Source organism: Physcomitrium patens, chromosome 1 (assembly GCF_059467195.1).
Source record: "Physcomitrium patens ecotype Gransden chromosome 1, ASM5946719v1, whole genome shotgun sequence".
NCBI classification, from domain to species: Eukaryota; Viridiplantae; Streptophyta; class Bryopsida; order Funariales; family Funariaceae; genus Physcomitrium; species Physcomitrium patens.
This window is the reverse complement of record NC_143410.1, coordinates 1,694,203-1,717,856: the sequence shown is the minus strand read 5'-3', so window position 1 is coordinate 1,717,856 and position 23,654 is coordinate 1,694,203. Positions and strand designations below refer to the sequence as shown.

Here is a 23,654-nt window from a genome sequence, read left to right as displayed (position 1 = left end):
AACACCATATTTGAAGTAGATGATATAATATGGTGTTTTAATGCATCTCTAAAAATGTTCAACAACTAGTAATGATTTTTACAGATATTTTTAAAAAGTTTATTAAAGACAAGTATTCATTTACAAAAGTGGTCCATGTACCAAGTTGAGGTGCAATCAATAATAAAATATTTAAATATACTAATGACGATTGCTATATAAATTTGTCTTTGAAAATTGTTGAGAATGTTTAGAAAGACATAAGAATAATAGTAAGTCATACACACACAAGAGTAGTAGTAAGTCATACACACACAAGGGTTTCTAAGGAGAGAGAGCTTTACACATACAAAAATCTATTGATCTGGTTGTGTCTCGTACATAAGAAGAGAGAAGATAAGAGGATGAACAATACTTCTCCACTAGACTCTAAATACTGTAGCTATAGTAATTACTATAGTCTACAGTAAATATTATGGAGAGCGTTGGCTACATTTAATGATCTCAACACTCCTCCTCGTTCATCATAATATTTACATAATATAAAATTTATATAGATTTATGATCTATACTTTTCTATGATCTTGTAAGATCAAGAATTGTTGCCTCATTAAAACCTTATCTAGGAAAATCTTATTTTATTTAAGGACAAAACCATAGATGAAGGAAAAAGAGTACAACATCATTTTCTTTAATTATTTAAAGAGCTCTTTAACTTTCTTATTCAAGAAAAGCAAGTCGCCGCATACCAATATCATAAGTAAGTCGACGATGATTGCTTAATGGGAGAGCTTTGGTGAAGAGATCAGCAAGGTTATTTGTAGATTCAATTTTCTTAATTATAAGTGCTTGATCAGTAATCAAGTCATGAGTATAACTAAAATACTTTGGATCAATATGCTTTGTTCTGTTGCCTTTAATGAAACCAACTTGCATCTGTGCAATACAAGCACTATTATCTTCATGCAAGATAGTTGGAGAATCATCATATGAAAATCCACAGGTTGTTTGAATGAATTTATCAATTGATCGCAACCAAATACATTCTCGAGATGCTTCATGTAAGGCAATAATTTTTGCATGGTTGGATGAAGTTGCAGTTATTGTTTGTTTCACTGATTTTCATGATATTGCAGCTCCATGTCTTAAAAATACATATCCTGTTTGAGATTTAGCTATTGCAATATCAGATTTATATCCTGTATCACAATATCCAACCAATTTTGGATCTGCAGATTTTGGGTAATATAATCCCAAGTCTTCAGTACCTTTTAAATAACGTAATAAATGTTTGATGCCAATCCAATGTCATAGTGTTAGACGTGCACTATGTCTTGCAAGAACACTAACTGTAAATGCAATATCTGGTCTTGTAGATGTACCTAAATACAAAAGTGTTCCAACTGCTGCAAGGTATGGATATTGGTCTCCTAATATTTCCTCCTCCTCCTCGCATGGATGGTATGGATCATGACCATCACGACCACGTCCGACCATTGGTGTGGACAATGGATAAGCATCATTCATATTAAATCTTTACAAAATTTGTCTAATATACGTTAGTTGGTAGAGAAAAATGCTACCATCTATAAGATGCATAATCTGAAGACCAATGCAAAAAGTTATTTTTCCTAGCATTTTCATCTCAAATTCACGTATAAGTAGGTTTGTAGCTGTAACACATGCAGATGTAGTGCCCACTAGGTTAAGATCATCAACATATACATCGATGATCACAAAACCAATTTTATCTCGTTTGATAAATAAACAAGGGATTAGTAGATCACTTATAAAATTATTTTTAATTAAATAATCTCGAAGACGTTGATACCACATTTGTCTAGATTGTTTTAAACCATACAAGGCCTTACATAATTTAATACCACAATATTTTCCTAGAGCGGGTCGATTTGGAGTTCCTGTTTCTAAGCCAGATGGAACTTTCATATAAATATTTGCATTCAAGAGAACCATATAGATATGCAGTAACTACATCCATCAGATGCATCTCAAGGGTGGCATGAACTGTCATTCCAATAATATATCAAAATGTAGTTGAATCCATGACTGGAGAATATGTGGATTCATAATCAATGCCAAATCGTTGAGAAAATCCTTGAGCAACTAGACGAGCTTTATAGCGGGTTATTTGGCCTTAAGCATCTTGCTTGCGTATTAGTACCATTTTATATCCCACAGGGCGAGATGTAAGAGTGTCTACAATTGGACCAAAGACTTTCCTCTTACGCAAAGAGGCATACTCTTTCTCAATAGCAGTTTTCCATTTTGACCAATCAGAGCGACGCATCACCTCTTTGATGGTTTGAGGTTCACGATCATCTTCCTCACAAGAAAAGGGCTTCTATAATCATATATGCAAATGATTCATCTATAGTAATAGATGGTTTGTCCCAAATATCATTTGTAGCACAATACAGAATAGATAATTCTTTACTCAATTTGTTCTTATTCCTTCCAGTTCCAAGTTTGTTTTTCATAGGAATTGAAGGTACATTATGCATGGATATATCATCATGAATTGGTAGTCCTGCAAGATGAGTGGCAATTTCTTGAGAGATAATACCAGGATTAGTTAATTTTATTACTTTCTTCTTACGTGGTTGCTTATCTTGTCCACAAGTTCTTTTAGTTGTTGTTGTTATCACTTGAGGTATTGTAGTCAATGGCACTGCAATCTGAGCAGGTGCATTCTGAGCCTCATTAATAAGAACTCTTGTAATTCTAGGTGCATCATTAAACCATCAGGTGTTTCATCCGTGATTCGTTTTAAATGTAAAATCTTAGCAACTTCAGTTTCTGCCAAAGATGTCCTAGGATCGGGATTCATTGTAAATGTTTTTGGTACTTCAAATATAAGTACTTTATTTCTTTGTTGATTGGATATTCCTCCTTGAAGAGATGGGAATATAGTTTCTTCAAAACGGTAATTTTGCAAACGTGCACGTAATAATGTGCCACTTGATGGATCAACAATACGAATAATACTTGGTGAATCAAAATCAACATATATGTCTTCTTGTCGATGAGCTCCAATGGTACGTCATTGAGGTTCTGGTAGTGGAATCCAAGCACGGCAACCAAATATTCGTAAGTGAGATACATTTGGAACACGACCCAAAATGAGCTCATGTGGTGAAATAGTTTCAAAAGAAGAAGGGTGGAGGCATATTAATGCTGCAGCATATAAAACTACATGACCCCACATAGATGTAGATAGATTTGCGTGAAGGAGGAGTGGCCACGTAATGAGTTGTATATGCTTTATAAATGACTCTGCAAGTCCATTTTGAGCATGTTCATATGAAACACAATATGACAATTCGATTCCTATTGTAGTACAATAGTCTTCAAAAGACTTTGATGCAAATTCTTTTGCATTATCCATATGCAATTTTTTTATAGGATAATCAAGAAAATATGCCCGAAAGCAAATAAGCATAGATATAAGATTAGCAAACACCATCTTTTGAGTTGATAATAATGAAACATGTGATTGTTTACCTGATGCATCAACAAGGATCAAAAAATAACAAAATGGTCCTGATGTTGAATTAATAGGACCACAAATATCACCATGCAATCTTTTAAGCATTGGTGGTAATTCTTGTGGAAGTTTCCAAATTGAAGGCCGAGTAATCATTTTAACTTGCACGCATGCACAACATAATTCCAAGGAGTCTACATCTGCAGGCTTTAAATTATGCCTAGTTATACATGGAATGATCTTTCTAAATAATGTGAATCCTAGATGTCCCAATCGTCCATGCCAGAGAGAAACACGACTCTCTGAGATAGATGATGCAAAATTAAATATAATGGGAGGTCGAATCACAATTCGGTATAAACCATTTTCTGTAGCAAAAGCTTTTTCAACAACTTTATGGTTCTTTGCAAGAACCAAAACTTCTTTTCTATTTAAAGTGGCGGTCGAGAGGTGATAACCATTAATACGCACATCTCGGTAGCTGATCAGACTCTGAGGTGTTGAGGGTAAAAACATCGCATGTTTATGTTTTATGATGGAACCCGTAGGTAATTTTACCATCGTTGTGCCCTCTTGGAAACAAAACGCATTTGCTCCAGCCATGGTCATCATATTTTTAGTTTACCAAGTTGAAGATTTTTTAATAAAAAATCGTCTATCTCGCAAGATAGTATGTGTTGTTGCAGAATCAATGAGCGCATCATTTGATTCATCATTAGAGGTTCTATCAGTCATATAAGCCTCTAAGTCATCAACACCAATTGAATCCATGGATGCATCTATGGTATGAACTTCACGAGCCTCAGCTCGTAATTTCTTATTTTCTTGGAACATTTTAATAAAATATTCTGAAGTACGGCACGCATGTGCTAAATGTCCAATCATTCCACACTTATAGCAAGAATGCATCTCTAATTTTTGTTTTCTACTATAATTAATAGTAGAACGTTTATTCTTTCCATATGGATAGAAATGGTCTTGACTATGATTACCTTGATACTTATGAACACGTTTCCTATGTTTATATAATTTCTTCTTAGACTTTGAAATATTAAGTGCATGAGATTCAGGAATTGTAGTTCTAATAAGACAAGCTTCCGCATTGCGCAAGTGTAGCTCATTTTGCTTCTCTGCAAGAAGTAGATAGGACATGAGATCAGAATGACTCTGAAATTTCATGTTCTTATATTGTTGTGCAAGCATAGCAGATGCAGGAGGAAATGTAGAGAGAGTTTTTTCAATCATTTCTTCTTCAGAAATGCTTTGTCCACATAATCATAATTGTGAGACAATACTAATACTATACATTTCACTATTGAAAGCATTTAAATTTGGAAAATCCAAGACACATAAATGTGTCCAATTATGACGTGCACGTGGAAGAAAAATAGTCTTTTGATGATCAAACCTAGATTTAAGATTCTTCCAAAGTTCTGCAGGGTCTTCCATTTCCAAATATTGATGTTGTAATGCGGGTACAAGATGACAACGAAGGAGAAGAAGTGCTTTCCAACGAATAGCAGGAGATATAGAAATACTTGTTGTAGGAGATTCTTCAAACATAATGGCATCTGAGAGTTGTTCTACAAATAAATTTGCTTTTGAGATTTTTGCCCATAATAGATAATTATTTTCATCCACAGTCAATGGTAGAAATAAAAGAGCTTGAAAATGTTGGGATGCACTGGTAATAGTAGGAACCATGGTAGAAGCAGTTGAAGATGTTGAAGCACTCATTATAAATAAATCTGTAAAGAAAATACAAGATCAAGTAGAAAAGTTGAGTAAAACGTACCTTAAAATATAAAGTCAAATAAAATGATAAACTTGAACTTGAAAAAACTAAAATATATATATATATATATATATATTATTTTTAAGGAGAGATAGTTGTAGATTAAGGCAGCAAAACAGCAATAAAATGGCGGCAACAGGTAGCGGTAGGGCGGCAGGGTGGCAGCGGCGGGCAGCAGCGGGCAACGGCGGACAGCAGCGGCTGGCAACGGCGGGCAATGGTGGGCGGCAGCGGCGGACAGCGGCGACGGCGGACAGCGGCGGCAGCGGACAGCGGCGGCAGCGGCGGATTCGGCGTCAGTTCGACGGCAGTTCGGCGTCTGTTCGGCGTCTGTTCGGGGCGCAGCAAGGAGCACGGAGCAAGCAGAGGGTGGAGTTGGGCTGGATCAAGTATTCAGAGCAAGCAAGGCAAAGAGTGGAACAAGTGCTCTAAGCAAGCAGCTAATGTGTGAGGGGCCAGCAAGAAGAACAAGATCATGACCCAGACACTAAGCAAGGGTAGCAACAGGTTTGAAGAGTCAAAGACTAGAGCAAAAAAAATTGTGATAGTGTGTAGAAGAGAATAGTGCTGATAACTTGTTGAGAATGTTTAGAAAGACACAAGAGTAATAGTAAGTCATACACACACAAGAGTAGTAGTAAGTCATACACACACAAGGGTTTCTAAGGAGAGAGCTTCACACACACAAAAATCTATTGATCTGGTTGTGTCTCGTACACAAGAAGAGAGAAGATAAGAGGATGAACAGTACTTCTCCACTAGACTCTAAATACTGTAGCTACAGTAATTACTATAGTCTACAGTAAATATTATGGAGAGTGTCGGCTACATTTAATGATCTCAACAAAAATCAACCAACAAATATTTGTAATTTTAAGAACAATAAGCTACAAAGCCCAAACTACATACATTTATTTGGAATTTTAGCAATACAAAATTATATAAAAACTAGCAAAAATATTTGTAGTTGGATGTTAACTTGGTAGAATTGTATTGTAATATCATGAAGTTGTTGATTGTACTTCTATAAAAGCATGCTTTTTAATGGGTCTCTAATTTTTGTTGGATTTTTTATTAGTAATTATTTGTTTAAAACAATGTAGGTAATTTAAGTTTTGCATCAAGATATTTTATATGAATGTGTGTCTTTATAGTTTATTTCTTATATGTAAAACTTAACATAAATAAGAAGTATTTAAAGTATAAAGGGATTTTCATCATATATATATGAGAATACAAATTTTATATTTGATTTTACTAAAAAATCAACAACTTAGATAGTTCTAATGCTGAGAGACTGTTAAACATTCATTTCATATATTTGGTAACTAAAAATTAAGAGGTATAAAAAATTCACATGTAGAAAAATTGTGTAATACACAAAATCCAAAGATTGACAGTAGAAATAGTGTGAAGAGTGCTTTATTATTTATTTTCATAAAATATTTTAAAAAATAATTTAACAAAAAAACCAAATTTACATTTTTCAATGTCAATGCTTTGTCAAAGGATAGGTTTGGAAATATAAATTACATATATTACTATTTTTAAATCACAAATTTTAAGGTTTTATCACTGATTATGATAAACATAGAGGATTATTCAATTGGCCCACCTAAATCTTAAATCAATCCACCATATGACATAGAATAGGTGCTACCTCCACTAGAATAGAGCCCCACTAATAGAGGGACGTCTAAAATCATCCACCATATGACATAGAATAGGTGCTACCTCCACTAGAAAAGAACCCCACTAATAGTGGGACGTCTATAATCATCTGCTTACATTAATGGACATATCACTATGGTTGGAAAACTCACAATTGCAAGTAAACCAAGGCTTTGGGGTGACATTTGAAGAACAAACGTATTGCTTAAATGGAAACAACTAAATGGAAACATTGGCAATTAAAAAGTGTTTCACCATTACTATGAATTCAGACTAACTCCAGACCTTGCATCCCAAGAAGGTGCCAAATATGCCAGTTGGTTTAGTGAAGTCATGTGATAAGTCGACTTGAGATTTGCAAGAATTGATGCGATACTCCCCTAAGAAATGAATAGGTACAATAACCAACACCATTTCCTTATTATGCTCAACAAACACGTGGCGTTACAGAAATTAGGCGAACACGCAATTCCCTCTCCAAATCAGAGTTCACATGACTTTAAATTACAAGGATTTTGTCGCGAATAAAGAAGAAGCACATGCTTAACAATAAAGATAGACTTCATAACGAATATCACATGAGCAGGACCTCGAAGATATAACAATCGCTTTAGTAATACCCTTCAACTACAAGATATACATAACAAACATGAGATACAGGCGTGAGAAAAACACCGATGGTTGCCGAGAAACCATTACTCAATGCAACAAACAAGAACCAACTCAAACAAACCAGCAATACACAAATAAGTGACAGGACCGGGCATTTCATAAGTGAAACTGACGAAGCCCACCATGCTTAAATTCCCAGTCACTCCGACATCCAAGTCCAGAATTCTAAGAGCTGTTTGTAATCTCTGTTCAAAAGTGCAAAAGACTAAATAAGAATGTCGAAAATACAAGAGCATACACATATCCCTCGAGACACAATCGCCACTACCCGTGGAGTACAGCAATCCTGTTAATCAGGTAACCCGAAAACAAATCACAATTCTCACTAATCTGTACCGATTTAACCACGACGATTGCAACTACGTAAAAAAGTGTAAGGGTAGTAGCGTCGCTATCACGTGCCCTTGCACTTCAAAATCATCCCAAACCACTTCACAACTACCGCTACTCTATCCCCTCCCTCCACCCATCTCCCCCATAACTCCCCTTCCCTCCATCCCCGCTCTACTGCCTGAACAGCCATCCACCGTTCGCAGCGAAAAATGGTGCGAACACCAGCGACTCCACAGCCATCAGCTTGATCAATATGTTCAACGACGGTCCCGATGTGTCCTTCAGCGGGTCTCCCACCGTGTCCCCGATCACTGCTGCCTTGTGGGCGTCTGACCCCTTCGGCCCCAGACTCTTCGCGTGCTCCGAAGCCCCCGCCTCGATGTACTTCTTCGCGTTGTCCCACGCTCCTCCCGTGTTCGATGCCGATATCGCGATCTGCCACATCCCCACACACATCCCCCTCCCGTCAACTCCCCTTCGCTTTTCCCACCTCCGTCACCCCACTCACCAAACCACATCCCACACCCCTCTCACCTGCACTCCCGACACCAATGCACCCGCCAAAAGCCCCGCCAGCGTCTCCACGCCGAACAGCGTCCCCACGATCAGCGGCGTCAGCATCACCAGCGCGCCCGGCGGAATCATCTCCTTCAGCGACGCGTCCGTCGATATCTTCACGCACCTCTTGTAGTCCGGCTTCGTCGTCCCTTCCATCAGCCCCGGGATCGTCCTGAACTGCCTCCGCACCTCCTCCACCATCGCCAGCGCCGCCTTCCCCACGCTCTTCATCGTCATCGCCGAAAACCAGTACGGCAGCATTGCTCCCACGATCAGCCCCACGAACTCCTTCGGCTGGATCACGTCCACGCTCGCGATTCCCGCCCTGCTCACGTACGCCCCGAACAGCGCCAACGACACCAGCGCTGCCGACCCGATCGCGAATCCCTGCACCATAACCCATCTCATGTCATCGTGTCATCCACCACCTCCTCATCCTCCAACTCATCCCAACTTCAAACACACACATCCTACACCTCCACGCGACCCCCTCCGCTCACCTTCCCGATCGCTGCCGTCGTGTTCCCGGCCGCGTCCAGAGCGTCCGTCCTCTCCCGAACCTCGTGGCTCATTCCCGCCATCTCCGCGATACCTCCCGCATTGTCACTGATCGGACCGTACGCGTCGATCGCCAGACCCGTCGCCAGTGTGCTCAGCATTCCCAACGCAGCCACCGCGATCCCGTACATCGCCGCCAAACTGAAACTCAAATAGATCGCCACCGCGATCGCAAACACCGGCACTATCACCGACTTGTATCCCAGCGCCAGCCCGAAGATGATGTTCGTCGCCGCTCCCGTCCTGCACGAGTCCGCCACGTCTTGCACAGGCCTGCACACCCCTCCCCATCCAACCATGTCACTCCCCATCCTCCTCCTCTAACCACCATTACCACCACCACCACCACCACCCCGCCACTTACGTGTACGCGTTGCTGGTGAAGTACTCCGTCACGAACCCGATGATCAGCCCAGCCCACAGACCCGATCCCACGCAGAAAAATATGTGCCAGTTCTTCACCACCTTCGCCTCGTGCCCCACCACGTTGATCGTGAACGTCTCCGGCAGCCCGAACCACGATATCAAAAATATCGCCACCGTCATCAGCACCGTCGAGATCACCAACTGCCTCTTCAGCGTCGGCTCGATCTCCTTCACTCCCTTCACGCTCATTATGTCCGTCGCCACCAACGTCGTCAACAAACACACCAAAATACCCGCCGAGCTGATCAGCAGAGGGAAGCACATCGCCACGAAGTTCTTGTCGTTCCCGAACGACGAGATCGATGACACCACCAACGCCGCGCACGTCGACTCAGCGAATGACCCGAACAGGTCCGCGCCCATTCCCGCGATGTCTCCCACATTGTCTCCCACGTTGTCCGCAATCACCTGCCATCCTCACCACCCCCATGTCATGTCAGCTCCTCCCAATACAACTCCCACTCCCCACCATCCCCTCCCCTCCCAAACCACCACGCACTTCCGCCCACTCACCGCCGGGTTCCTGGGGTCGTCCTCGGGGATGTTCTGCTCCACCTTCCCCACCAAGTCCGCGCCCACGTCCGCCGCCTTCGTGTAGATTCCTCCTCCCACGCGCCCGAACAGGGCCACCGAAGATCCTCCCAGACCGTACCCGGTGATGGCCTCGTACAGACCAACCCAGTCGTCGCCGAAGTACAACTTGAACACCAAAATCGTCAAAAACAGCACAAGCAGACCGTTCGCAGCCAGCAGGAATCCCATCACGGCTCCCGACCGGAACGCGATCGCGAACGCCTTCCCCACACCCTTGCGGGCCTCCAGGGTCGTCCGAGCGTTCGCGTACGTCGCGATCTTCATCCCCAAGTACCCGGACAGCGTCGACGTCAGTGCTCCCAGAATGAACGCCACAGTGCTGAAGAAAGCACTCGCAATGGACGAAGGGCACGACTTCGTCTGGTCGTAGTCGCATGGCTGCCTATCGAAGCTGAACCCGCCCACGGAGGCAAGGAACACGAAGATGATCACGGAGAACAACCCCATGAAGATTGCCAAGTACGTGTACATTGTCGTCAAGAATGCCTCGGAACCTGCAGAGCGCAGTTTGATTAACTACGAGTGAAAGGATAAAATTTCAACGTGACCAGGGCTGTCTGGATACTAGTTTAAACACACACAACTCTAGACTGAAAGTGAAAGACCGGACATGGTCGAAAATAGATCGAGGAAGGACAATCAATTCGAGAATTGGGTGCCAATCTCAGCTGAGAATAAGATCGGATGCAAATGAGGGTGGCTGAAGTATATTACATTCAAATTACCAGGGAATGCGTTAGGTTATACGTGCGGAGGGTAAGATTTCCATTCACCGGAATGGCTCTGTGTGCCGCCAGAGTCAACATGCCTAGATGAAGTCACGTTAAAGAGCTAATGGGACTCTTTCTAGTGTTAGTTAAGCTGTGTAGTTGACAGCAGCCACAGAGGACTCAACTGCCCATGGTGAAAGTTAAGCACACTGATCGACAAGTCAACATCTTGTCAACATCTAGTTGTTCATACTGTCAGCTCAAAATTTTCACACTGAGTTTCCAAGTGCTCGACTTCCGGGATTTAGAAAGACGCTGTTGATGCGTTTGAGAAATTGACTCTCAAACCAAGCCCCGAGAACATGTAGAACTTATAATCCAACTTCACTACCGGTAGACCACGATTCATTTAACCGAAGCTTGACAGATGCAGGGAACATTGTGTGCGGAGAATAAACGGACTAAAGAAGATTTTCCTGCGAAACGAGGCATCTATACATACATTGGCAACACAAGAATCTCAAAAGAAATTGAATCACGTTTACATGAAGAATTGAGGAAAACAACCCACCTTCGGAGATGGCGGCCTGGATCTCAGCACACTTGGCATTCACTTCTGAATCGTCGACACCATCCTCGTCCACATGCATGTAGCCATTGTTGGAGACGCGACCAGCGCCAACCTGGATCTTCGACACGATGAACCACTGAGTGAGGGCAAACAAAATGCCCACGACGGCTGATGCTGGCACGAAGACCAGCACAAACGTCGTCCCCAGAACCATTGCGACTCGCGTTTAGCACTCCACTGCTTCTCGCTACGACTATGACTGTCTATGGCGTAGTCTGAGGGAGGCTCAATGCGGTGGGCTGTTAGCACGAGCCTCGCAAGCGAGAGAAGAAACAATCAGAGGGTTCCCGCACTACCCTTATCTCCCCCAGGTTGGAAACCGAACCCGTAGGCTCGCCGCTTTGCCGTCACAGGCTCGGAACCCAGGCTAGAGCATCCTATCCGAGGAAGCTCATCCCGAAGCTGGGGCATCGGGCTTCCGAAGCCCAGTAACTGAAACTTGGACGATAGGTTCGGAACCGAGGGTTTAGCCAAGATAGGCCACGCAGTTCATGAGGAGGAGGTTCGAGCTCAGGCACGGTTCCGAACCTAGCTTCGACAAAATGGGCACTGTTCGGCCCGTGCCTACAGAGGGTCAGGTTCGGTCAGACTAACCCAACGACTAGCATTTTTTTAGGGCTTCTCTGCTCCCGAACTGACAGCTCTTTCTATTTCAATTTTTTTTCCCTGGGCTCTTTCTTTTAATTGACTCCTGCCATGGGAAGTCATACCACATACTACTACATTTTAGCTACAGCCCTGGCTGTTTGTGAGGCAGGCATGTCATTTGGGTGGCTGGCAATGGGGAATGGAGCCATGAGGGTGAGGGGAGACAAGAGCTCTTTTATGTTATTTGAATGCTGATAAATGAATTGGCTGGGAGTGCCTGGCCGAGCTTGAGTATTAAATTGCCTTGAGAAACTGGAAGCACCACTGCCTTATGGGAAGGAGCTTCCAAGTGGGAGTAGGAGATGTGAGAGAGAGAGAGGGACAATAAGTGGCTGGAAATGAAAGAAAAATTGTGTAAGGGGCCAAGATTGATAATGAGAGGGAGTTTGCATTTGGAGGACATTTTCCCAGTGCATGAGCTGAAAACTTGACAGTAAATGATAATAGCCATGAAAATAAATTTTACGGGAAAATATGGGTGAAACAATGGATAATTTAAGATGAAAAATAAGCTAAAATGTTCCATGTAGTATGTATACATACACAAGGACATGTGTGAAAAATTTACATGAGTGATTTATCTAGTCCTCATCCCAAAAGCACCCTAAAATAAATTTGCATCAACAATACAAGAATATAGTTTTATTTTTAGTAAATGGACATATCATGTACAATGTCAAATCATTCTGTTGGCCCTGATTTTCTAGGCATCGTGATGTGGTGTCAAGGTTGCAATTTATATCTCCACAAATATCTTCATTTTTGTAAAATAATGATGTAAATTAGTAAACAATAATAAGATATATTCAAAATCAATTACAAAGAATGATTGTTACATCTTTACAAGGGTTTGTAGCTACTTATGAATACACTCAAAACCAAAAAAATTACACATTTTAAGAAATTATGAAGGAATTTTGTTTTTTAAATTTTCAGTTTAAAAGCCATTCCTCAAAAAAAATTATGAATATCTTTAGATTATTAAAAGAAAAATTGTTTTTTTGCAAGTCTTAGAATTTGGAGATAATATAAGTAAGAATAGGCCATATTTCAATTGTTATCCCTCCATTTGAATTTTTAGCATTTATTTAAGTTCAATTCATTTGCCTACAATTTTTTTTGTTATGTATCTATCTATCTCTCTCTCTCTCTCTATATATATATATATATATATATGTATATATAGACATATTTTAATTTAATACCACAAAGAATGATAAAAATTAGTTATTAAAACATTATTGTATTGGTGCTTGAATATGATAATATAACATGTCACTAATATGCAAGTATTGCTAGTATAGAAAGATTAGAAAATATAACAAGTTGCCTGTACAGACTGGAAATAAGGAATTATATTATTTGTGACCATGAAAGGTTTTATAGTTTTCTAATTCTTTTTTGGAATTTTATAAAAAGACTTGTTTTAATCATGATATTTAAAATAACAATAAATTATTTATTTTCTATTTTAAAAAAACTACATTTATAAAAAAAAGAACAGCAATGTCAATATTTTGACTTGAAATTAAATGCGAGTTTTAAAAAAAAAAAAACAATGTAAGTAAATTTTGTGATGTAATAAAGTTTCAGTTATAAAATATTTTCTGGAATTTTTATAATAAGGTAAAATTAGAGATTTTAGCAATTTGAAGTTTTATATTTCATATTCTATGTATTGGAAATTATATACAAATTTCTGTAGTTTAACATTTTCTACAAAATTAGAAAAAAAAGTTTATTCTTATTCTAAGTCAATTTGTTTAGCCTTGTTGTGAGGTATTATAGACATTCATTAAGTTTTTTAACATTATAAATTTAGATAGAAATATATCCATTATTAGTATATTTTATTTTAAGAAGAAAAAAATTACAAAGGTAAAAAAATATTTTCCATATATTTAGAAAAATAATTATGTCTTGTTCAAAGACTCAAGTAAAATTTTGTAAGTAGACAAGAAAAATTAAGAATATTCAATCTTAAATATAGTGACTTAAAAAATTTCTCAATATTTTTAAATTTGATATATTTTACTTTTTTCTTAAAACATGGCAACAATTAGATAATTGATCCAATAATTTAAGAGTCTTTGATGTAGATGGCTTTTATGAAACATATTTGTGGATGAAGAATTTTTCATATATTTATGTGTAGCTCATTGAGACGATGTTTTGACTAAGTTATTACTCATTGCAAACGCCATTGCAACCTCTTTTATCACTCTTTTATTATTATTGTTGTGCCACTTCAATTTTTTTACATTTTTTTTTGTTTCTTTAATGTTTTTGGATGTTTTTGCACTCTTTTGTTTATACTCAAACACATCTTTACTAGTCTAACAATTGTGTTGCATTCATTCAGATTGTTTCATTGTCACCATGTCGATTATTGTACAAGACAATAAAATATACAATTGTATAATTCTTGGAACATAGGCTTTCAATGCATAAACTGTTTTTTCAACTTGGTATTAGTTCTAAAAAAGTTGGTTGCATATGCAAAAGGTGTATCTTGCAATGATCTACTATAATGATAGGCCAACCATAATTTTTGCTTGTTACAATCAAATGGAAAGTCTTCTATAATATTATGAGATATGTAATGCATATTACAATTGAAGCTTATACAAGTCTCTTTTTTGACGCTAATGTGGCTGTATGTACAAATATTATACCTAATTTACTCAAAGAAAATAGATTACAAACAATGCCAAAGATCAAGTTGTTACTATTATATTATTTCCATCAGGTGGATTTAGACTTTGTTAATTAATACAATCATTACATTATTGAAGACAAGCAAAAAATTGTGTAATGTGACAAGACTAAGATAAATCAATTGAAGTTTGATAGGCAAGTTTGGTGTTGAAAGGAAAAGAAAGAAGCACTATCTAACTATATTTATTAGATAATATTATATACATAACTCACATTAATGTTTATCTAGATTAATTTATATATATATATATATATATATATATAGAAATAAGTAACCTTTAATAAGTTATGTAGTACCTTATAGAAAAATTTATTGGAAGCTTTATAGAGATTGATTTGACTTTATAAGTATGAGCATGTGATTGTTAGGTTAAAAACTTAGCCAACAATTTGGCTTTGTATTACACATGTTAGCTACTTGTGTTACAAGTTGCGCATATATAAGAAACTTGTCTTACAAGTTAGATACTTATTTTACAAATTAGACATGTGTTGGAGGTCCAATAAAATGTTATCACATAGTTGCTAGTTAGATAGTATATGCAAAGGCAATAATGAAACCTTTCTCTCTTTTGACAATCTTTTTCTTATTTCTATTGTAATTTCAAGATTCTTTAGTTGTTAAGTCTTTAGAAAAGCTATTTTAGTTTTTTCTTATATATATATATATATATATATTATCTCTCTTTGATATACATGTATAACAAAATAAGAATAATATACTTGCATACTTGTTAAATTGTCAAAGATATGAATCATAATAAAATTACAAAAAAAAAAAAAAAAAAAAAAAAAAAAAAAAAATACATTCTTATGACATTCAAAATAAATAAAAAAATGGCAAATCAAGGACAAATATAAGATAGAAACTATAATAGCTATTGCCAAATACAAAGATACTAGAGATTCTTGAGTTCAGAGAAGAATACAAAAAATATATTAATAAGAGTAAAAAATGCTTCATTTTTATATATCCAATCTAATTAAAGATCTATGTGGTGAATTCCTATGAGTTATTCAAAATGTGTTCAACTTATAAAAATATGTATCAAATTTTTAAGACAAGTTTCTATGACATGTACTACATAGCCAAATCATTCTTACAAATATACATATTTATTCCAATAATTACCTAGACAATATGTCAAGGACAAGAACTCGATGAAAAAATCATTCAGACAAGTGAGCCTTCACTCAAAGAGAGGTAACAAAAAATATATAAATAAGGATATATATTGAAAGAAAAACTAGAATAACTATTGCCAAAAGACAAGAAAACTAGAGACCCTTGAAACTAGACTAGAAGCAAGAAAGGAGTTGACAAGAGTGAAGAAGGCTTCACTCTTGTCTCTATATATACTATCGAACTAAGAGCTATGTGGCAACGTTCTATAGGACCTCTAATATGTGTTGACTTTGTAGGACACATGCCTTGACTTACAAGGCAAGTTCTTCTACGTGTGGGGCACATAGTTAGTTTGATCTTCAAGCTAACAACATGTGTGGCACATGGCTAACATGTTGACCACGTTTTTAATCCAAAAAGTCAATTAAAGACACCTATAAAGTCAAAGCAGCGTCTATAAAGCTTCTAGGAAGCTTTCATATTAAATACTATAGAATTTACTTATTTTAACTTACTTTTATTTACTTCTACCTATTTGTATATGTAATTACTAGCTTACATGATTATGTCCATGACATTACCCCCCCTTCTAGGGAGGAGTTCCACAAGGAGCGATCATCATATGTCGAGGAAATCTATGATGCGACGAATTATATTCGCCACATACTGTCAAGGACAAGAACTTGATGAAAAAACAGTTCAGACAAGTAAGCCTTCACTCAAAGAAAAGTAACAAAATATGAATAATAAGTATGTATATTGAAAAGAGAAACTAGAATGGCTATTGCCAAAAGACAAGAAAACTAGAGACCCTTGAAACTAGACTAGAAGCAAGAAAGGAGTTGACAAGAGTGAAGAAGCCTTCACTCTTGTCTCTATATATACTATCTAACTAGGGGCTACATGGCGACGTTCTATAGGACCTCCAATATGTGTTGACTTTGTAGGACACATGCCTTGACTTACAAGGCAAGTTTTTCTACGTGTGGGCCACATAGTTAGCTTGATCTTCAAGCTAACAACATGTGTGGTACATGGCCAACTTGTTGAGCACGTTTCTAATCCAAAAAGTCAATTAAAGACACCTATGAAGTCAAAGCAGTACCTAAGAAGTTTCTAGGAAGCTTCTTTATTAAATATTATAGAATTAACTTACTTTTATCTACTTTTACTTACTTCTACCTATTTCTATATGTAATTATTAGCTTACATGATTATGGCCATGACATTACCCCCCCTTCTAGAGACGAGTTCCACGAGGAGCGATCATCATATGTTGAGGAAATCTATGATGCGACGAATTGTATTCGCCACATACTCTGATCTCTGTTCTCTTTGAAGATGATTGATAGGGCCTCTCAACCATCGGTAGTGTCGCATACCAGGGCAGGAAGACCACCTAGTTATTTGATCATTGTTGAGGCCTTCGTAACTTCCTTCGAATAGAATATTCGGAACACCATCAGGAGTTGTTCCTACCTCTAGCAAAATTACCAAACATCGATAGTCCCTTCCCAAATCGTGATACCAAACGCATTGTATCTCACCATCTATTCGAGGAAGAACATGCCGTTCTTGAAGATCTTCATCTCGATTGCATCATCTTGAAGGTTGTGAAAATCGTAATGTCTCGTCCGACAAGTCAGCAAACGAAGGTTCTTGAGTTGAATCCGTTGGTTGTTGGCTCTCCATCTAATTAGTGTCACAAATGCAAAGAAGTTACAAACAAGGATAGGAAATTGAATGTTATCTTGCCTCAATCTTGTCTCTTTTATAAGAGAGATTTTCATCTTAGTTTTGATAGATGTCGTTGATGAAAAACTTTGACTTTAGCTGATGCATTTGCTAGATTCTTGGATGGCTCCCATGTGTGTTCATTAATATCATATCCGCACCAATGAACAAGATATTCCAGCTTATTTCGGCGCCGCCTTGAGTCTAATATCTCTTCCACCTCAAATTCTTCATTATTATCTACTTCTATAGGAGGCGGTGGCATTTGTCTTCTTCCTTGTATATCCACTGTCTTATATGGTTCAAGAAGAGACACGTCGTATACAGGATGGAACTTCATTGACTCCGGTAGATGTAACCGATATGCAACTGGGTTGATCTGTTCAGAAACAAAAAAGGGGCCAAGCCTACGATAGTCCAACTTGTCACAAGGTCGAATAGTCTTGATATTGCGACGAAGTAGCCATACCTTATCACCCACATTGAGGTTTGGTTGCTCCTTACGATATAGATCCGCATTTATCTTTTGTCATTCTTGAGCTTCCTTCAATTGCGTCTTCATTATTGTATGTAACTCTGACAACCGATTTGTCATATCTTCTGCTGCAGGATTATCAACTTTTGAAAAATCAAAAGTATCAAGTCGTGGATGATAGCCATAATTAGCAAAGAAAGGTGTTTGTTGCGTGGAAGAATGTACCGTATTATTATAAGCAAACTCTGCCAATGGCAGAAGGGTTGTCCAATCATCTTGTTGGTAGTTGATAGTACACCTTAAATATTGCTCCAAGACTTGATTTACGCGCTCTGTTTGTCCATCAGTTTGAGGATGGAAAGCCGAAGATAGCTTTATGTCCACTTTTAAAATCTTGAAAAGGGTCCTCCAAAATCTTGACACAAATTGAGTTCCCCTATCTGATATGATATCTTTAGGTAATCCATGATAGCGATAGATATTATCAATGAAAAGCTTAGTTGTTTCTTCACCTGTGATAGATTTTGTACATGGCACAAAATGTGCCATCTTGGTGAAACGATCTACTATCACAAATATAGAATCATAAGATCTTGAGCTTGGAAGATCTGTGATGAAATCCATAGAAACAGAAGACCATGGTTGTTCTGTTATAGGTAATGGGTGAAGAAGTTCGTAAGGTCGATGACGAGGAATTTTTGATCTTGAAAAAATATCACATGATTGTACAAAGTCTTTGACTGACTTCCACATTTGTGGCCACCAAAAATCTCTTGATATGAGTTCCAAAGTCTTATTATATCCAAAGTGCCCTGCTGCTGGAAAGTCATGACGTGCTTGAAGAACACGTAAACGTGCTTCTCCTTCTGAAACATATAGGCGTCCTTCAAAATATAATAGATTATTCTTGAACTCGAACTTAGAAGGATCATGAGACTTGGAAGAATTATTCTCGATATCATGAACAAGAGGGTCTGAGGACATAGTGGACTGGATTTGCTCGAAAAAAGTTGAATCAACAGTCAATGTTGATAGGTACCTTTGACTTCATAGGTGTCTTTAATTGACTTTTTGGATTAGAAACGTGCTCAACAAGTTGGCCATGTACCACACATGTTGTTAGCTTGAAGATCAAGCTAACTATGTGGCCCACACGTAGAAAAACTTGCCTTGTAAGTCAAGGCATGTGTCCTACAAAGTCAACACATATTGAAGGTCTTATAGAACGTCGCCACGTAGCTCCTAATACGATAGTATATATAGAGACAAGAGTGAAGGCTTCTTCACTCTTGTCAACTCCTTTCTTGCTTCCAGTCTAGTTTCAAGGGTCGCTAGTTTTCTTGTCTTTTGGCAATAGCCATTCCAGTTTCCTTTTAATACATCTACTTGTTTATATTTTGACTTTTTATATCGAGATAGCCTTTTGGTGTATATTTTCCCTCATCGAGTCTTTGTCCTTGACAGATTGACAAGAGTACACTTACAATATCAGAGCTTTGTTTTTTCTTGAGTAAGAGTGGATTACCGCTTTCTCTTGACAAGACATAAGCGTATTAGAAGTTTGCGGATTATCCTCTTCTAAACTGATATTGTTCTTAGTATCTTCTTTGTTATCTAGTCTTTCTTTTCTTTTGTCTTGAGCAATATCAAACAAATTTTTCTTCTTAGTGTCATTATGGCAGAGCTTGTTGAAATGAAGAGTGCAATGGCACAAATGCAAGAGCAAATGAGGGAGTTAATGCTTGCGATGCATCAACTCAATTTACCAACACAAGAAAGAACAAGAATAGCAGAAAGTGGGGATATAGAGATGATCGAAGCTGCTTCAACATCTACAACAAATCATGTTCCTTCTCCAATTGTACAACACCTTATAAACACTAGAGAACCAAGAATTGCCTTACCTGAGAAATTTGATGGTACGAGATCAAAATTTCGAAGGTTCAACAATCAAGTACAAATGACAATTGAACTTCAACCGCAAAGCTATCCAACTCCAGGATCACAAGTTAGGTTTATTGGCACTCTACTTTCTGGTTCTGCATTATCATGGTTTTCGTCTTTTCTTGAACAACGAAATCCAATATTGGACAATTTGGAAGCTTTTTTGGTTGAGTTTCGATCTATGTATCGTGAACACGATGCAACTCGTGTTGCAACAAATAAGATCCAAATTCTGCGACAAGGAAATCGCTTAGTAACAATATATGCTTCACAATTTTGACAACTTGCAATTGACATCAAGTGGGATGATGCTGCACTCATCAGTCAATTTCTTTATGGATTGCAATACGAAGTAAAGAAATTGATGCTCAACTTACCTGATCCTCAAACTTTGAGTCAAGCAATCGATTTTGCGGTAAAATGTGATAATCGACTTTTCAAATTTCAATCCGAGAATCATTCACGGGAACCTCAATATTATTACTCAATGGCAACATCAACATCTTTGCCAAACGTACATTCAGAAGTAGAAGACATGCAAATTGACGCGGTACGTTTTAAACCCCTAACTGAGCAAGAAAAGATTCGTCGTCGTCAAGAAGGATTGTGTTTATATTGCGGAGAACCTAAGCACACTGCTCAATATTGTCCAAAGAAACGACGCAACTATAAAATGAGGGGTACGACAGTCAAAGAAGACAACATGTCGGAAAACGGATTCATCCAGCTACAATAGGAACCGTGCAGCTGGAACCTTGTACAATTCCTAATGAAGGTCCTATCCTCTCCTCAGAACCATCTCCTTGTTTTATAATAGACTTATATTTAGGACCTAAGAATTATAAAGCCTCTGCTCTATTAGATTCGGGAGCCTCAGCATGTTTTTTAGATGAACAATTTGTTAAAAGTCGTAAAATACCCTTTGTACAGAAACCTAAACCAGTACATGTAGAAGTCATAGATGGTCGTCCCTTGACTTCCAGAGATGTCACTTATGAAACTCATCCTATAAAAGTAACAATAGACGGTCATGATAGCTACATAGCTTTTAACATAATTAAATCTTCGTCCAATCTAGTTATTTTAGGTTTATCCTGGCTAGAAAAATATAACCCTCAAATAGATTGGAATTCACGTAAACTTGACTTTTTCCAAAGCGTTATTAATAGTTCTACCAACCAAGTAAAAAATTATAAGTCTAGTATAGTAAAACCCATACTGATAGGTGCAAAAGCATTTATACAGGCAACAAAAGAAAGATCAACTTTTGCTATTTATGCTGCACCTATTTCTGAAAACGTAAAGACTTCAAGTGGCATTCCAAGTCAATATCAGGAGTATCAAGACGTTTTTGAGAAAAAAAATGCAGATATTCTTCCTGAGCATCGCCCATATGATTGTTCAATCGACCTCAAGGAAGGAACTCAGCCACCATTTGGACCAATTTACAGTTTATCGCAAGATGAGATGGCTGAACTCAAAACATATATTGACGAGAATTTAGCGAAGAATTTCATATGCCATTCAAAATCTCCAGCAGGAGCTCCAATTCTATTTGTAAAGAAAAAAGATGGATCTTTACGAATGTGTGTTGATTATCAAGGTCTCAATAAGATCACAATCAAGAACAGGTATCCATTACCTTTGATATCAGGACTCCTTGACCAGTTTAATCAAGCTAAGATCTATACAAAAATAGATCTAAGAGGAGCATATAATCTAGTACGGATCAAAGAAGGAGATGAATGGAAGACTGCGTTCGAACCAGGTACGGACACTTTGAATACAATGTCATGCCTTTTGGACTCACGAATGCACCAGCTGCTTTTCAACATCTCATGAATGATGTATTTCGTGAATTCTTAGATAATTTTGTCGTCTGCTACCTAGACGATATCCTGATTTATTCTAAGAATGTTGAAGAACATGAAATACATGTTCGTCAAGTATTACAAAAACTTAGAGATGCAGGATTGTACGCCAAGATGGAAAAGTGTGTATTTTACACTACTCAAGTTGACTTTTTAGGATACATCATTTCAAATGATGGTCTCATGATGGATTCTAAGAAAGTCCAAACAATCATGGATTGGAAGATTCCAAGGACAGTAAGAGATGTCCAATGTTTCTTGGGATTTGCCAATTACTATCGGATCTTCATCAAAGATTTCTCACGAGTTGCACCTCCACTTACACGCTTGAATAGTAAAGATAAATTCCAATGGAATCAAGAAGCGGAAGCAACATTTGAAGCCTTGAAGACATCGTTTGTCTCTGCACCAGTCTTATATCGTGTTGACTTTTCCAAGGCATTTTTTATGGAAACAGATGCATCAGATTTTGCCTTGGGTGCAGTTTTATCACAAATGGGAAAAGATGACAAACTTCATCTGATAGCTTTTCATTCAAGAAAATTCTCAGCAGCCGAGATCAATTATGAGATCCACGATAAAGAACTTCTTGCGATCGTGGATTCCTTTCAAGAATGGCATCATTATCTAGAAGGCGTTTCTAGTCCAATCACTGTATATACAGATCACAAGAACCATGAGTATTTCATGTCAGCACGCGTGTTGAATCGTCGTCAAGCTCGTTGGAGTATGTCTTTGTCAAGATTCGAGTTCATTATCACTTATCGGCCAGGAAAACAACAAGGTTTGTCTGATGCCCTATCTAGACGTTCTTATTTTGCACCAAAAGAAGGAGATGCAGCTTTTGAGCAACAAAGAACGGTCCTCTTGAAACCGGAGCAATTTCATCTCCGAGCAATGAAATCAACATTGACTGTTGATTCAACTTTTCTCAAGCAAATCCAGTCCAGTATGTCCTCAGACCCTCTTGTTCATGATATCGAGAATAATTCTTCCAAGTCTCATGATCCTTCTAAGTTCGAGTTCAAGAATAATCTATTATATTTTGAAGGACCCCTATATGTTTCAGAAGGAGAAGCACGTTTACGTGTTCTTCAAGCACGTCATGACTTTCCAGCAGCAGGGCACTTTGGATATAATAAGACTTTGGAACTCATATCAAGAGATTTTTGGTGGCCACAAATGTGGAAGTCAGTCAAAGACTTTGTACAATCATGTGATATTTTTTCAAGATCAAAAATTCCTCGTCATCGACCTTACGAACTTCTTCACCCATTACCTATACCAGAACAACCATGGTCTTCTGTTTCTATGGATTTCATCACAGATCTTCCAAGCTCAAGATCTTATGATTCTATATTTGTGATAGTAGATCGTTTCACCAAGATGGCACATTTTGTGCCATATACAAAATCTATCACAGGTGAAGAAACAACTAAGCTTTTCATTGATAATATCTATCGCTATCATGGATTACCTAAAGATATCATATCAGATAGGGGAACTCAATTTGTGTCAAGATTTTGGAGGACCCTTTTCAAGATTTTAAAAGTGGACATAAAGCTATCTTCGGCTTTCCATCCTCAAACTGATGGACAAACAGAGCGCGTAAATCAAGTCTTGGAGCAATATTTAAGGTGTACTATCAACTACCAACAAGATGATTGGACAACCCTTCTGCCATTGGCAGAGTTTGCTTATAATAA

The 23,654-nt window shown here is 38.0% G+C and overlaps 1 protein-coding gene across 1 annotated transcript; it reads right to left on the bottom strand.

The window, feature by feature from the left end:
- Positions 1 to 7,806: 7,806 nt before the first annotated feature.
- LOC112287610 (pyrophosphate-energized vacuolar membrane proton pump 1) lies at positions 7,807 to 11,694 on the bottom strand. The gene is made up of 6 exons (XM_090253250.1): positions 11,373 to 11,694; positions 10,011 to 10,585; positions 9,436 to 9,905; positions 9,014 to 9,344; positions 8,490 to 8,900; positions 7,807 to 8,390 (listed from the first exon to the last, which is right to left on the bottom strand). Exons 1-6 carry the CDS (start codon positions 11,584 to 11,586, stop codon positions 8,127 to 8,129), a joined length of 2,265 nt encoding a protein of 754 aa, XP_090109376.1. The 5' UTR covers positions 11,587 to 11,694; the 3' UTR covers positions 7,807 to 8,126.
- Positions 11,695 to 23,654: the final 11,960 nt, after the last annotated feature.